General features: G+C 38.3%; 1 protein-coding gene across 2 annotated transcripts in view; it reads left to right on the forward strand.

The window, feature by feature from the left end:
- LOC101850157 (ankyrin-2) overlaps positions 1 to 12,204 on the forward strand; it is a 14,704-nt gene extending 2,500 nt beyond the window's left edge. For both annotated transcript variants that reach the window (XM_005095330.3, XM_005095331.3), the window contains exon 2: positions 8,462 to 12,204. In XM_005095330.3, coding sequence (XP_005095387.1) covers positions 8,510 to 10,267 — 1,758 coding nt within the window. In that variant the 5' untranslated portion in view covers positions 8,462 to 8,509 and the 3' untranslated portion in view covers positions 10,268 to 12,204. The remainder of the gene's footprint in view (positions 1 to 8,461) is intronic.
- Positions 12,205 to 12,883: the final 679 nt, after the last annotated feature.

Raw genomic sequence — 12,883 nt, forward strand, 5'->3', positions numbered from 1 at the left:
TGAAAGGAAGAATGTACGAGTGTATCCACAGGTGACAGCAACTACAAGACAACGACCCCCCCCCCCCCCCCCCCCCCCGGCCTGGTCACAGCTCACGAACGAAAGGAATGTGGCTAAGGCAGTGCCTATGTTATTGTCCATGGTTCGCAGGGTGCAAGGGTATGAGTGAGATTTTCTTTGTGTGTGCGTGGAGGGAGGGGGTGGGGTGTGAAAGTCATGCGGACGGGGATGAGCCGCGGGAGGGAACACAGGAATTGAATGGGTGAGTGAAACTGAAAGAGAGGAAAGACTCATGAGCCCTGGAGTGAATGGATTCCTGTGTTTTTATGTTTGTATACTCTGAACTGTCATGTTACTGAATAAAAGCTGAAATAAAGCCCGAAAAATACACACTCACACACTCCTCACTCTCCACTTACACACACTTACTACCACACACAGACACACTCACACACTCACATGCATACACATACACACACACACACACACACACACACACACACACACACACACACACACACACACACACACACACACACACACACACAGGATCAAATTTTTGGGTCTATATATCTATTTCAATTTTGAAGAGCTAGTCTAGAGATTTTTAGATGAGTGTAAAAACGTGAAAAAGAAAGGTTTCACAACCAAATGAAATCAAAATTAGAACAGCCCATAAACAGCCACAAAAATTAACAAATAAGGGTGTCCGAAGAAGATTGGCTGTTCTAACCATAAATGTGCGTAAATTTTTTTTAAAGTACGGGATATAACATTAAATTATGGAATCACACACATTAAGGGGCCTGCCAGTGTCAGTCCATGTAATCGGTTTTAGTGGAACCTACGCTCTAACATAACACATTTAAGTCTCTCTCTCTCTCTCTCTCTCTCTCTCTCTCTCTCTCTCTCTCTCTCTCTCCATATATATATATACATGTATATATATTTAGAATCTAATGAAGGTAGAAACATCAAATTAAATGACGTTACGCTATGCAACACCCCCCCCCCCCACACTTTCCCCAACAAAAAAAATTGATAGAAAAACAACACATCAGAACAATAACAAGAAAAAAAATTACACACTAACAAAATAAATCACCACAAAAAGAGTCAAAGAGGGAAAAACAAAAGTAACTGTAACGTATTCAATAAATCAACGTGGTGACAACAAGTGAGAAAGAGACTAAGTGAAGCTAAGTGAACTTTCTTTCAAAAGTAAAGAGGTTCGGTTTCTTTCTTTTTTCCTTTTTTTTTAAATTTGACTTTTATTTCCCGACCAAAAAATGCCAAAAAATCGAGCCACGATTGATTGGTCGCGGCCGCGACAAACGCAGAAGCTAGTTCTATGTGTCGTTATCAATAACCCTCCGTAGATCTAGATCTAGACAGCACACGAGTGAACACAACACATTAAGTAGGCAACATCATATCTGTAGTGAAAAACTGTTTGGAACTGTAGCATTTCTTTATATAAATATTTACTGCGGACATTATTTTTGGACGGATTGAACCACATTGTATACAAACAATCTTTGGTAGGCCTATACTCTATATAATATCTTAAATTTGCAGGAAAGGATGTGATTTCAGAGTGTTGGGAGAAATAGTGCCCAGCTTTATTTTCCCGAATGTTCGGAGAAATGGTGCCTAGCTTTATTTTCCCCAACGTTCGGAGAAATAGTGCCCAGCTCTATTTTCCCGAACGTTTGGAGAAATAGTGCCCAGCTTTATTTTCCCGAACGTTCGGAGAAATAGTGCCGGCCTATAAAATTGGCCTTCATTTTTGCCGCAAATCTATAGTTATTGAGTTTATATAGATCTATATTGATGTTTGAAAACAGTTCTACTATAGGACCAGTGGCGTAGTAATATTTGACTTGTTTTTAACAACATAGGGGGTTTCAGGGGGGCATGCCCCCATGACCTAAAAAGAAACTAGGGGGTTTCAGTCAGGGGGCAGGGGGGCATTTGATGTTTTGGCAATTAGGATTGACTTGAAAACAATTGATTTGCAAGGGTTTTAGTGGCCATATATATGTGTGTTCTGCAGCAAAAGTTATGGCTGTTTAGCCTTCAAATCTGCATATTCTGTGTGTGGGTGCATAAAAGTCTAAAAAATAGCTCTACTACTATCCATAGAGTCCTCCTAGGCATTTTTAATTGGCAGGCGCTATTTGCAACGTCGCATTCTGAATTGCTCCCATGCTATTTGAAACACCAGTACTAGAATCTACATCTAGTAGCCATCGTTTCTACATGATAATTTTGTAGTTTGCCTGAATTGTGGAAGCTTTTTATATCAGTTTCTTGATAAACCTCCTAGGATTTGACTCCTTTTTTATGACGTTGTCTTATTCCGTTCAATATGGGTAGATCTAGAATCTAGATAAGATTTAGATTAGATCTAACAATTGTTTCTGACATTGTTTGCTCAAAAGTAGACTAGACTTAGTCTTGTTCATTCATCTCTCATTTATAATCATTTGAGTTTGAGCAAGTAAGTCGAAAGTTGCTTGGATAACAATAACAAGACTGTGCAACTCGGTATAAGCAGTATTTCCTGTCTGCAGTGTCGTCATACAATAGATTCTTGATCTTCCTAAAAATATTATCTTTGAGTTAGGCCTAGAGAACGTATATATATATATGCAAGCTGTCTACGTTCGCTAGGCCTTTACTTAGTCTATATGTTCAGTGGTTCCAAGCGCGGCATAGAATCCCGGTCCCGGAAGGTTTTGTTTTTTTTCTCCTGAGCTAAAATGTTTTTAAAATAATAATAATTAGACTCACAGACCAAGGAAAACTACTATTGAACTTTAACCAGGCCTAAATTGGTAAAAGAAAAAGTATAGGCTATACTAAGGCCTACTTTGTACCGAGCTCCTCTTGGGGACGAAACCAGAATGTGCATGTTTCACCACGACATAAAAAAACTACCAAGCAACAAGTTATAATTATAGGAAAAATTTGTTGGTCAGTAGAGAAGAGGACATCGAGAAGAGGACAAGAAGAAGAAAAAAAAACAGGACTGGGATCGAACCCACGCTCATAAAATAATGATTGGGCTTCAAACGCAGACACGCTGTCAATTCGGCCATCAGAACTTCCAACAACAAAAGGTAGATTAAGCTTCATATAGCCTAGGCTAACACACGCCGTTTTATTTAGCACTGGCGCTAATCGCAACGCAGCGTTGCAAATAGGCACTTCCTTTTTAATTTAGGTATTGTGAGTCACTGACTCTTGTTTTTAGAATGGTTTGGTCTAGATCTAGATTAGGTCTAGTCTAGATACTAGATCTAGAAGTCTTCATCTAATATCTAGATCTAGTAATGCAATGGGTGTCACAAGATATTTGAAAGTCTAAACAGCATGATATTATTATAACATTTATTTTAAATTATCTGTAGCAGGACCATCATAAAATCCTGAGCTCAAGATGAGTCCCCATTAGATTTCACTGTCAGAAACACAAGTGAATAGCTAGAGAACGACAACTAAACGCCATTGGTTGATAATTTTATTGTTACAGTCATCTTGTTTGATGTCATTGAGGGCAGTACTCCAAGCTTTGGAAAACTTGAATTTCGAAAGCCCAGCCTGCCTATCCGTGGCTCAAACAATCAACACCTTCATACAGACCTATGCCGTCGACCTGACACTACAGTGGATACCTGGCCACAGCAACATCCCAGGAAACGACAGAGCAGACACCCTTGCAAAGAAGGGAGCATCACAAACACAACCACACAACCCAGTATCACAACAGACAGCCAAGAACATCATCAAATGCAACACCAGGGAACACAGGGAACAGTGGCTGAATGGATGGGCAATGGGCAATACTGGAAGAACTGTATTTGCACACATGACAGCCCCCAACTCTAAAGATACAATAAATTCCCTAAGTAGAAGAGAACAAGTCACGATCTTTCGCCTGTGAACACAACACATACCACTAAATTCCTACCTAAATAGGATCCGCAAGGATACCCCACCCGACTGCCCGCTGTGCGACTGCCAGGATGAAACAGTACCACACCACCTCTTTAACTGCTAAGCACTTTGTGACCTGCGTAGCACCTACCTACCTGCCTCCCCAGACATCGGAAATACTCTATACAGTGACAAAGCACAACTGATTAAAACCTACAAATTCTTTGCCATATCGACAGACCGAAGAGCAAGAACCCAAATGGGCGCTGGATCGGTAAAGTAAAGTAAAGTAGGCCTATGTCATTGAGGGATTCCCACTTTGTCAGTCATGGTGGTAACACGACCGCACGACAGCAGCCTGCCGACTCCAGATTATTTTCTTTGCAACTTGCAGAAATGTTCGGTTCGGTTGTCTGTGATTGTGCAGCACCCTTTTTCAGCCCAGATTGATTCTGATGCTGTACACTATGTAAACTGAGAGGAAGAAGAAGACTAAGAGTAGACCTACGTACGAAAGCAAGTTCAAACAAAGTTCAACGACGTAGTGCAAATGATGGACCGTTTCGGTCCGGATCATTTCTTTTAAAGTTTTGCAAGCACAAGAAATTAAGCACTTACAAGAGATTGGACTCAATAAGACGCTGAGCTGCAAATGGAGTAGATCTTATTCGAGACTGCAAGGTTTGCAATTTATGAATACTGTGAGGTGCAAAATCATACTAGGGGGAACCGCTAGGAAAAACTCAAAAAAGAGAGAAGCTTGGAAACTGCCAGTACAAACCGCCCGCTGCGCAAAATCATCACTAGTTTTTTAATCAGGATCAGATGACGCAGCTGGCATCCCCCTTGCGAGGTCAAACAAGAAGGCTGTTACAATAAATATCGGCCAATAGCGTTTAGTTGTCGTTGTCTAGCCCTCTTGTGTCAGAAACCCCCTCTCGGACCCATATATGTGTGTGCGCCCAGAGAAAGGTACCAAAAGTCACCCCAGACCATTTCGAGCCACAGACTGATCATGACAAAAATCACTTTTTTGACGAAAATGCGTTTCCCTAAGAAAATGATAGATCCAACATTTTTTTACAATGTGCTCAAAGGGTTTTCATTGGTTTGACTTCTACATGTTTTATTTTGAATTTTTTTGAGGGAAGAGTCTAAACAAATAAGGAAAACTGCTTTTAAAAGGTGTTACAATCTTTTGTTGAAGCCCGTTTTCTCTTCCCTGCAATGTTTTAGCATTGAATTTTATTCTTTTTTCGATGTCGACTGAATGCCAAATTGGAAATAAATTTTCCATGAATCAATATTTAAAAATAGTTTTTTTTAAGTTTGTATATTATATGTTTTCACGTGTGTTAAACTTAAAAACTCATTTTCTCAAAATTATATTTTTATACCCTACCTCGCAAAATGTGCAATATCTCAAAAAGTACTTGAGATATCTAAAATATTCAAAATACCCTGTGTTCAACATTGAATTTCCTATAAGGTACAATCCTTAACTCAAAATGGTCAAAATCGAACTTTTGGTACCTTTCTTTAGGCACACACACACATATATATATATATATATATAGTTGTTTTTTAAGTTTATTTGAGTAGGAGTAGATGCGTCATAAGTCAGCTTGAATGGATGAGGTAAAAAGTGAAAAGGGACATAGAGCTGATTTTGCACCAGTTAATGGGTTGTAGGTTTTGTTTGATACCACGAACTAGGGTTTCAGATAGTATACTTTTGATGAAAATGACAGGAGAAGCACAAAAGGTATTTAATACCCAAAAGATTTTAATTTACCTGGGAGTGGAAATCAATTTTCTCACTTGAAGTTATCAAGAATTTTTTAAAAATTCTGAAGACTACAAATATCGGGAAGAAACATTCAAATTGAGTCACAAAGTGTTGTTATTCGTTCTTTAAAAAAGAAAATAAAAGACCCCATACAGTTTTGGAGGTTCTTCAGTTTTCTTGCCTAATTCCAAGCAAACAATTGGCACTACCCCATTATTAGGCCTACATTGTTTTTGACAGGACTTGTGATAGGACTTTTGATTTGTTTGGCTATGTTGTAATTTTTTTTTTTTTTACCTCACCATGGCTTTCAAAGTTTTGTTACTAGTAGACAGTGGTATAATTCAAGGCCTTGTTCATGGCGCACTGGCAGTGGAATTTTAGTTGCTGTTGGGGGTTCCCCGCCGAGTGTCTTATCACGTAGGGAGCGCGGGGGTCAGCTCCCTGTCGCCGCTCTGTCTGGGTTGACTTCATTTCTTGTACTTTTCAACGTACAGTTTTAGGTGTATCCTGGTATTTATTGTAATTATTATTTTATTTACCCAAAGCACGCATTTCTGCTCTTAAGACTAAAAAAAGAACGGACATTGTATCTTGTCTGCGTTAGAGAAGCTGAAGTCGGCAGTGCTGAATTGTAAGATTTTTTGGACAAGTGTGAATGGAAAAAAAATCAATATAAAATAAACGGCACAACAAAAACTGTCAAATATTTGGAACATGAACGACATAACATTGATGCAGATACTCAGAAAAGATTATATCTACGCATATAATAGCTAGCTGTAATTTTGTATCTTTATCCATCTGGCACACAATTCGCTGTGAATAAATTTTTCCAATTAATGCAACTTTATATATATATATGTCTTAATTTTAATATAATCGTGAATATTTCCATATTTTCTCCAAAGCTTATAAAAATTACCCTGTAGTATCTCTATGAAGAAGTACAAATCGATTTTAGTGCCAGAATATATGCATCTACAATGTAATGCAAAAACAGTATCGGTTACACTCCAGTAATTCCTTACATTTTTTAATTAAAACGATAAGTCTAGGTTTTGTAAGTTGACTGAATAACAGAGATGACTTCTCGTAATTGGGTATTTATAGTTTCTTGCTTTCCAGTAACATCGAATCAGCACCACAGTTTTCCAGCATTATTTGCGTTTCTATGACCATTTACAATAACTGACAATGTTCTGATTTCTTTACATTACATTCATAAGTGTCCGCGCATTATATTTTCGACACAAAAACTAAAAATGAATGTGTTTGCTGTCATTATATTATTTTTATTCCATAGAAGACGTTTATCTCTACCCATGTATTTACACAGTTTTGTGGGGGTTTTTTAATCTCATAATATATCTTTCTTAGTTGTATGCAGGCTACCACGGACACAGCATGATTAATGAACAAACGCAGAGTAACTTTCTCTTGTAACAGTAAAACAAGAGCTAATGCTGAGTGTCTTTTACTTTTGTTAAAAAATGCAGATGTGCATCTTTCTTCTCTTATAACTTGACTATTACTACTTGCGCAGATTTAAGATTTCTCGCTCATGGTAAATGACAGGATATTCATAGTCAGTTTAACTCAAATTTTGGAGATGTCTGTCGTGCCGTTTTTAAATAAAATACAATCATTTGTTCTCATAAGTATGTAACTGAAACAGGACAAATTGGGTACTCTACAAACACCTGTCTAGAGCAAAAACTAAGGCACAGAAATTAAACATTCCAAAGCAAAACTAATCTCAAAACATTGGTGTAACGGTTTGCTGTGTGGGATGGGGAAGAAATTATATCGTTTCAAACTTAGACAAAAATGCAAACTTCTTAATCGACACTGGCAAAGTTGCTTAGGGCTCATTTACCCCCTGACCCTGAGCCAGGGAGCTCCGATGGGCTGCTGAGCCATGCTAACTAAAAGGAACAGAATTGGGCAAAAAGTGAAGCGGTGTGTTGAGGGCCTGTGTCAGAACCATGGAGTATTTTCCTTTGGGTGATACAGTATTGTTATGTTCCGTCATTCATGCCTTTTGTTATCATGATTTGATTATGTTGCAGTAGCAGCACCAGGAAAGGATTTTTGCGTGTAAAGTTGCTACATGATCTAAAAAAATTTGATGAAATGTGTAATAATTTAGGTGCTATTTTCAGAATATTGGCATGTCAGTTGAAAACAGGGATGCAATTTTACTTTCAAAGACTTTTTCTCCTTTTGAATTATCCTTTTTTCTCTCTTTTTGGCAAACTTTTTTAAACCTTTGACAAATTTTTTCTCAAATTCAGAACAAACAGAAGGTTGGTTGTTTTTTTCTTTTGCAGTGGAGCTTCAAAAGTGAATCCCATCTAGTGAACTTTGCGAACTAGATGCACTTGAAAGAAGGTTTAAAATCTCATTTAGTTTCAATGTCTGAATAGAACTGCAACTGACCTCAAGACTGTCGTTGTGAGAGAAATTCAAATACTTTGTCGAAGATGGATAAGATTCTTACACGATTGATTTATTGTTCATCTAATTTACTACATCATGTACAGTAACTCAGTGCATATAATATATTTCCATATCATTAGGATCATAGTAATACTACACGGCGGATTTTGAGAGGGGATTGTTTAGCCTAATTTCTTTCACTGTAGCTTGTTATTCTTAAGCACTGGGCTTTACAGTGAAGATTACTGAAACAGGATTGTGATGACTTTTCTCTCTTTATTGTTTCAGCATGTTCTCCACATTGAGCTAAGAGTCTGAGGGAGACGCTGTTTTAAAATGGAGCCTGCATCACAGAATGGGGAGCAGCACGTGCCTCTGTCTGCTCATGTCTCGGCTTTGTCCCTGAACGTGAGTCAGCAGAAGGATGAGGGGCAAAATGGCAGTAGGGATGAGAGTGAGCTGTCGTGCAATCCTCTAGAAGAGGAAGATGCTGCTGAGAGAAGTTCTCTTGCCCAATCGAGGAAGAGCAGTGATGATGGAATTGTAAGTGATCCCCCTGAAACCCAGGACAGTAAGAGTGAGAGTATTGAGGCTTCTCATCATGGTGTATTAGCAGAAACAACTTCTAAAAGTAATGTCATTTTCGGGGAAATAGAATTGTTGGATTATAGAAATGATGGTGCTCAGGAGAACCGGACTTTCAAAATGATTTTGGAGGATTTTTATCTTGCTGTGGATGAAGGAGATGCTGAATCAATGGAGAGAATGGTAGGCAGGTACAATCTTGATGTGAATATAATTTTTACAGCGAGTTGTGAATTTATCAAAAGGAAACATCGTGGTTGGTGTGCCATCCACATGGCTGCCTCGCACGGTGACTTGAAACTCATTCAGTATTTGCTTAGTGAAGGATCTGATGTGGAGGCTGTGACACCTGAGGGAGAGACAGCATTGCATATAGCAGCTAAGCATGGGGCTGCTGATGTTGTGGGTTTACTGTTAGAATGTAATGTGTTTCTCAGAGATAGGCAAAACAACCAGGGAGTGACAGCCCTGTTAAAAGCTATCTTTAACTCCCAGCAAGCTTTCAAAGGCAACTATAGACGTTGTGTTCAATTGTTGTTAGGTAGTGGGTGTAACCCAAACATTTCTTCTTCCTCTAAGGTGACTGCTCTTCATGTCGCTGTTGATAAAGGTGACTCGCTGTTGGTTTCTAAACTCATCGATGCAGGTGCTAATGTTAATGCTCTCTGTGATCATAAAACCAGTCCCCTGCTTCGTGCCTTAATCTCTAAACATGTCAATTCAGAAATCGTCAGTAAATTGCTTGAGGCAGGTGCTGATACTCGTCTCAAGATGAATGGTCGATCTATGCTGCACATTGCAGTCTCAAGGTGTGACGATCGTATCATTGAGTCATTCCTACTTAGTGGAGCAGATCCGAACTGCAAGGACCAAACAGGCAAAACTCCTCTGTGGGTGGCAGTGGAGGAGAACAACATCAAAGTTGTCCCTATTCTAGTCAAAGGTGGAGGAATGATCAACTATGTGCGTGAGCCACAGTGCATTTCACTGTTGTCTCAGGCCATAATCCTCAACTCGCTACCAATGGTCAAGCTTCTGTTGGAATATGGAGCCACCACACACACGGAAACCTTCATGTGGTCAACACCGCTGCATATAGCTGTGGATATGCAAAATGTGGACATTATCATTGAACTTTTGCGGGCTAACTGCCCCCTTAATACCACAAGTAATGCTAAGTATGCTTTTCGACCCATGACCCCCATCAGACTTGCCATGGAGTTGGGGAACGTTGAAATTATTTGCTTGCTTATGCAGGCTGGGTGCAAAGTGCAGTGGTCTTGGCTTCGGGAGGACAGAATTTCTCTTGCCCTAGCCAGTAAACCTGATGCCGTCAATCATATTCGCAGATTTCTTTCAGACATTCCTTCTCTACTTCATTTGAGTCGGTTGACTTTACGTGAGTACATGGGACACCGTTTTGCTGAAGTAATGCATGGTTTGAATGAGCAAGCTATTATTCCACAAAAAATGTCAGACTATCTTTTACTAAGAGACGTGTTGGACTAAGTTTATAACCAAGAGGGTGCTTACCTTTTGAATCAATCTGTGTTCGGTCCATGTGTTCTAACACAGGACTTTCAGTTGTCATATATTAAGATTCACATTGTATAATTAATTTTTTTTATTTTTGGGGAAAAGAATAAAGTAGTAGTTTTGTCAGCAGGATTGGAGTGGCAAAATGAATAAGACTTCTACTTTTGTGATTAATCTGTTACTTTTATGTTGGTCTTGTGAATGTAAAATGTGACTGGAAAATGAAGAAAAATGGGTATAGAGGCAATGTGAATGTGAAGGATTTTCATTTTTCTCTCATTCAATGCTTGTTCTTTTACTTCTCTCCAAAGAATAAGTTTTTTTGGGGGTTTTTTTTAAGCGTGAGGATCTTTCAAGTCACCCAACTGTCAACTGCACCATGCACACAGGTGCAGATACACACATGAGCAAGGGAACATCTAAAAGTATTTGATTCATTGATGTGAGCTTTGATTAGGATCTTTCTTCATGACAGTAAATTCAAATAAGGGGTTTATGACATCAAGTTGGAGATTTCATGCACCTCTTCCTTCCATTTGTAGGGTGACGGTACATGCTTGCATTGGCTTGCGTAGTAATGATAATGCTCAAAGTACAACTTTTTAAAACCCAACTAAACTATGGGGTCGATACTGTTTTATCAGAAAATATTGTCACAAATTTTGACCACTTCCTTTTCGCTTTTTTTTTCAATGGTTGTACTTTATAATGTCACTCCTACTCTTACAATTACATGTACAAGGCCTGAGATCATGTGTTCTGATGTTTGTATTACAGAGCTAGTCTATTTTGTTTGAAGAGTAATGTTCTTCTGTACATGTTGCTGCCCTAATAAAAAGTGGTTGTGGTGTGGGGATGGTTTGGTGGCTGAAGCTACCTGACTTACCAAGCTTTGCGTAGGTCTAGTCAATGTCAGTAATTATATTGTAATAAAGACTAGCAGAATTTTATCACACCATGCAGCTTTCTGCGCCCTCTGCCCCCCAGGAGACTGACAGGAACAGCAATCAACTCAGCATTCCAGTTGGCTTGAAATAAGCTGTGTAATTGTGTTGTAAATGTCAAAGTGGACGTTTGATTCGTTACTTGTTCTTTATTCTGTGTAAAAACCTATGACTTGTAATTTTATTAAATTATGGTGCAACAGCTCCAGACTTTACTACCAAATCTGTTGTTCCATGGAGAAAGAAATGTTTGGTGGCCAGTGATCAAGTGGTTAGTGAATAATATGGGTTTCCCTAGAAAACCAATTAAGCATTAATGGTGGGGGCAGCTCGAAGTTGCAGGTGAGGGACCACCTTGGTGTTCTATTCATATTATTATCACGACAGTTCACCATATGTACATGGGTCAAAAAGGGTGCTGCACGGCAATGACCTGTGATGAAGTGCTTAAGTTTGAAATTGTCGTTATATTTTAAATATTATTGATGCATTGTGCTTATCAGAGAGTGAAAGACATTTCCCCAATGAATAACCTTCTTACTAACTAACATAATAAGAATTGTGAGTTGAAAAGTCGACTTTGACGGTTTTATGAAATATTCAACTGTTATATTTTTTACAATATAATATTTTAGACTCCTGTATTTGCAACTGAAATTGTTGTATTTTTTTTTTCTCTTGATTCGCAATTTGCTTTGGTCATAGTTCTATATTTTGTCATCTGTTTTCTCACTTCCCAAATTTTCCCTTGCCATCATTTTCCCATTCTCAGTGTATTGATTTTCCATTTATACTAACATTATATAACGTTAATAAACAGAATATGAACATTGTTACTATTAGTAGGCCTATAGTAACTATTTTGAGAGTTTACACTGTGAGAGATGCAAACAAAATCAATGTTATCTGCCTTTATGTATTCTGCCTTGAGAATAAACCAGTGCACAATGTAAACATGGAATGAAATTCAAGTCTTGTGTCCTTCTGATTGTTTGTGTTCATCTGGTTTTATTGTGAATCAGAGAGTCTGTCTCATGTGGTGTCCCTTTTTGTCCCAACATCTCTCTGTCCCATTTTTTGTCCTTCATTTTTTTTGCTTTGACTGCTCCAAAGAAGGTTACCATGGTACTAAAAAGACAAAATAATTGGGTGTTGTGAATTTATACTTTTTTTTTTACAGTGAAAAGGAAGGAAGAGTTGTGGGGTTAATGTGTTAACGTGTCACACTGAATACTGAATGTCCTGTTACTTGCTTCTTCTCTGGTGCTTTTGAAGAGCTTTGAATTTTCATGCTTACTATGCTTGCTTTTGGCACCTTGTTAAGCTTTGCATGTATTTTTTCCCTTGAAGTTGTAATCTTATCTTTGAAAAACCTTGGATTGATTTTTAAATGGCATTTAATCAGTTGTAGAATTTGGCAGCGCCATTAGTGTATTCTCCAGATATTTTTAATCTATTGGAGAACGTTAATGTCAGATGAATAAGTACTGATTTAATGAAGGAATTGATGATGATTATATTCATAAAGATTGTGTTTCGAATGAATATTTTATAGAAAATAGAATTCGAATTTCTTGGAAATATTTTTGTGGAAGAAATTTGTAGACCCAAGTAATTTTCCCCTTCTCCACCCCCTGCCTACTCC

The sequence above is a fragment of the Aplysia californica genome, unplaced genomic scaffold, assembly GCF_000002075.1.
Source record: "Aplysia californica isolate F4 #8 unplaced genomic scaffold, AplCal3.0 scaffold00101, whole genome shotgun sequence".
Classification (NCBI taxonomy): Eukaryota; Metazoa; Mollusca; class Gastropoda; order Aplysiida; family Aplysiidae; genus Aplysia; species Aplysia californica.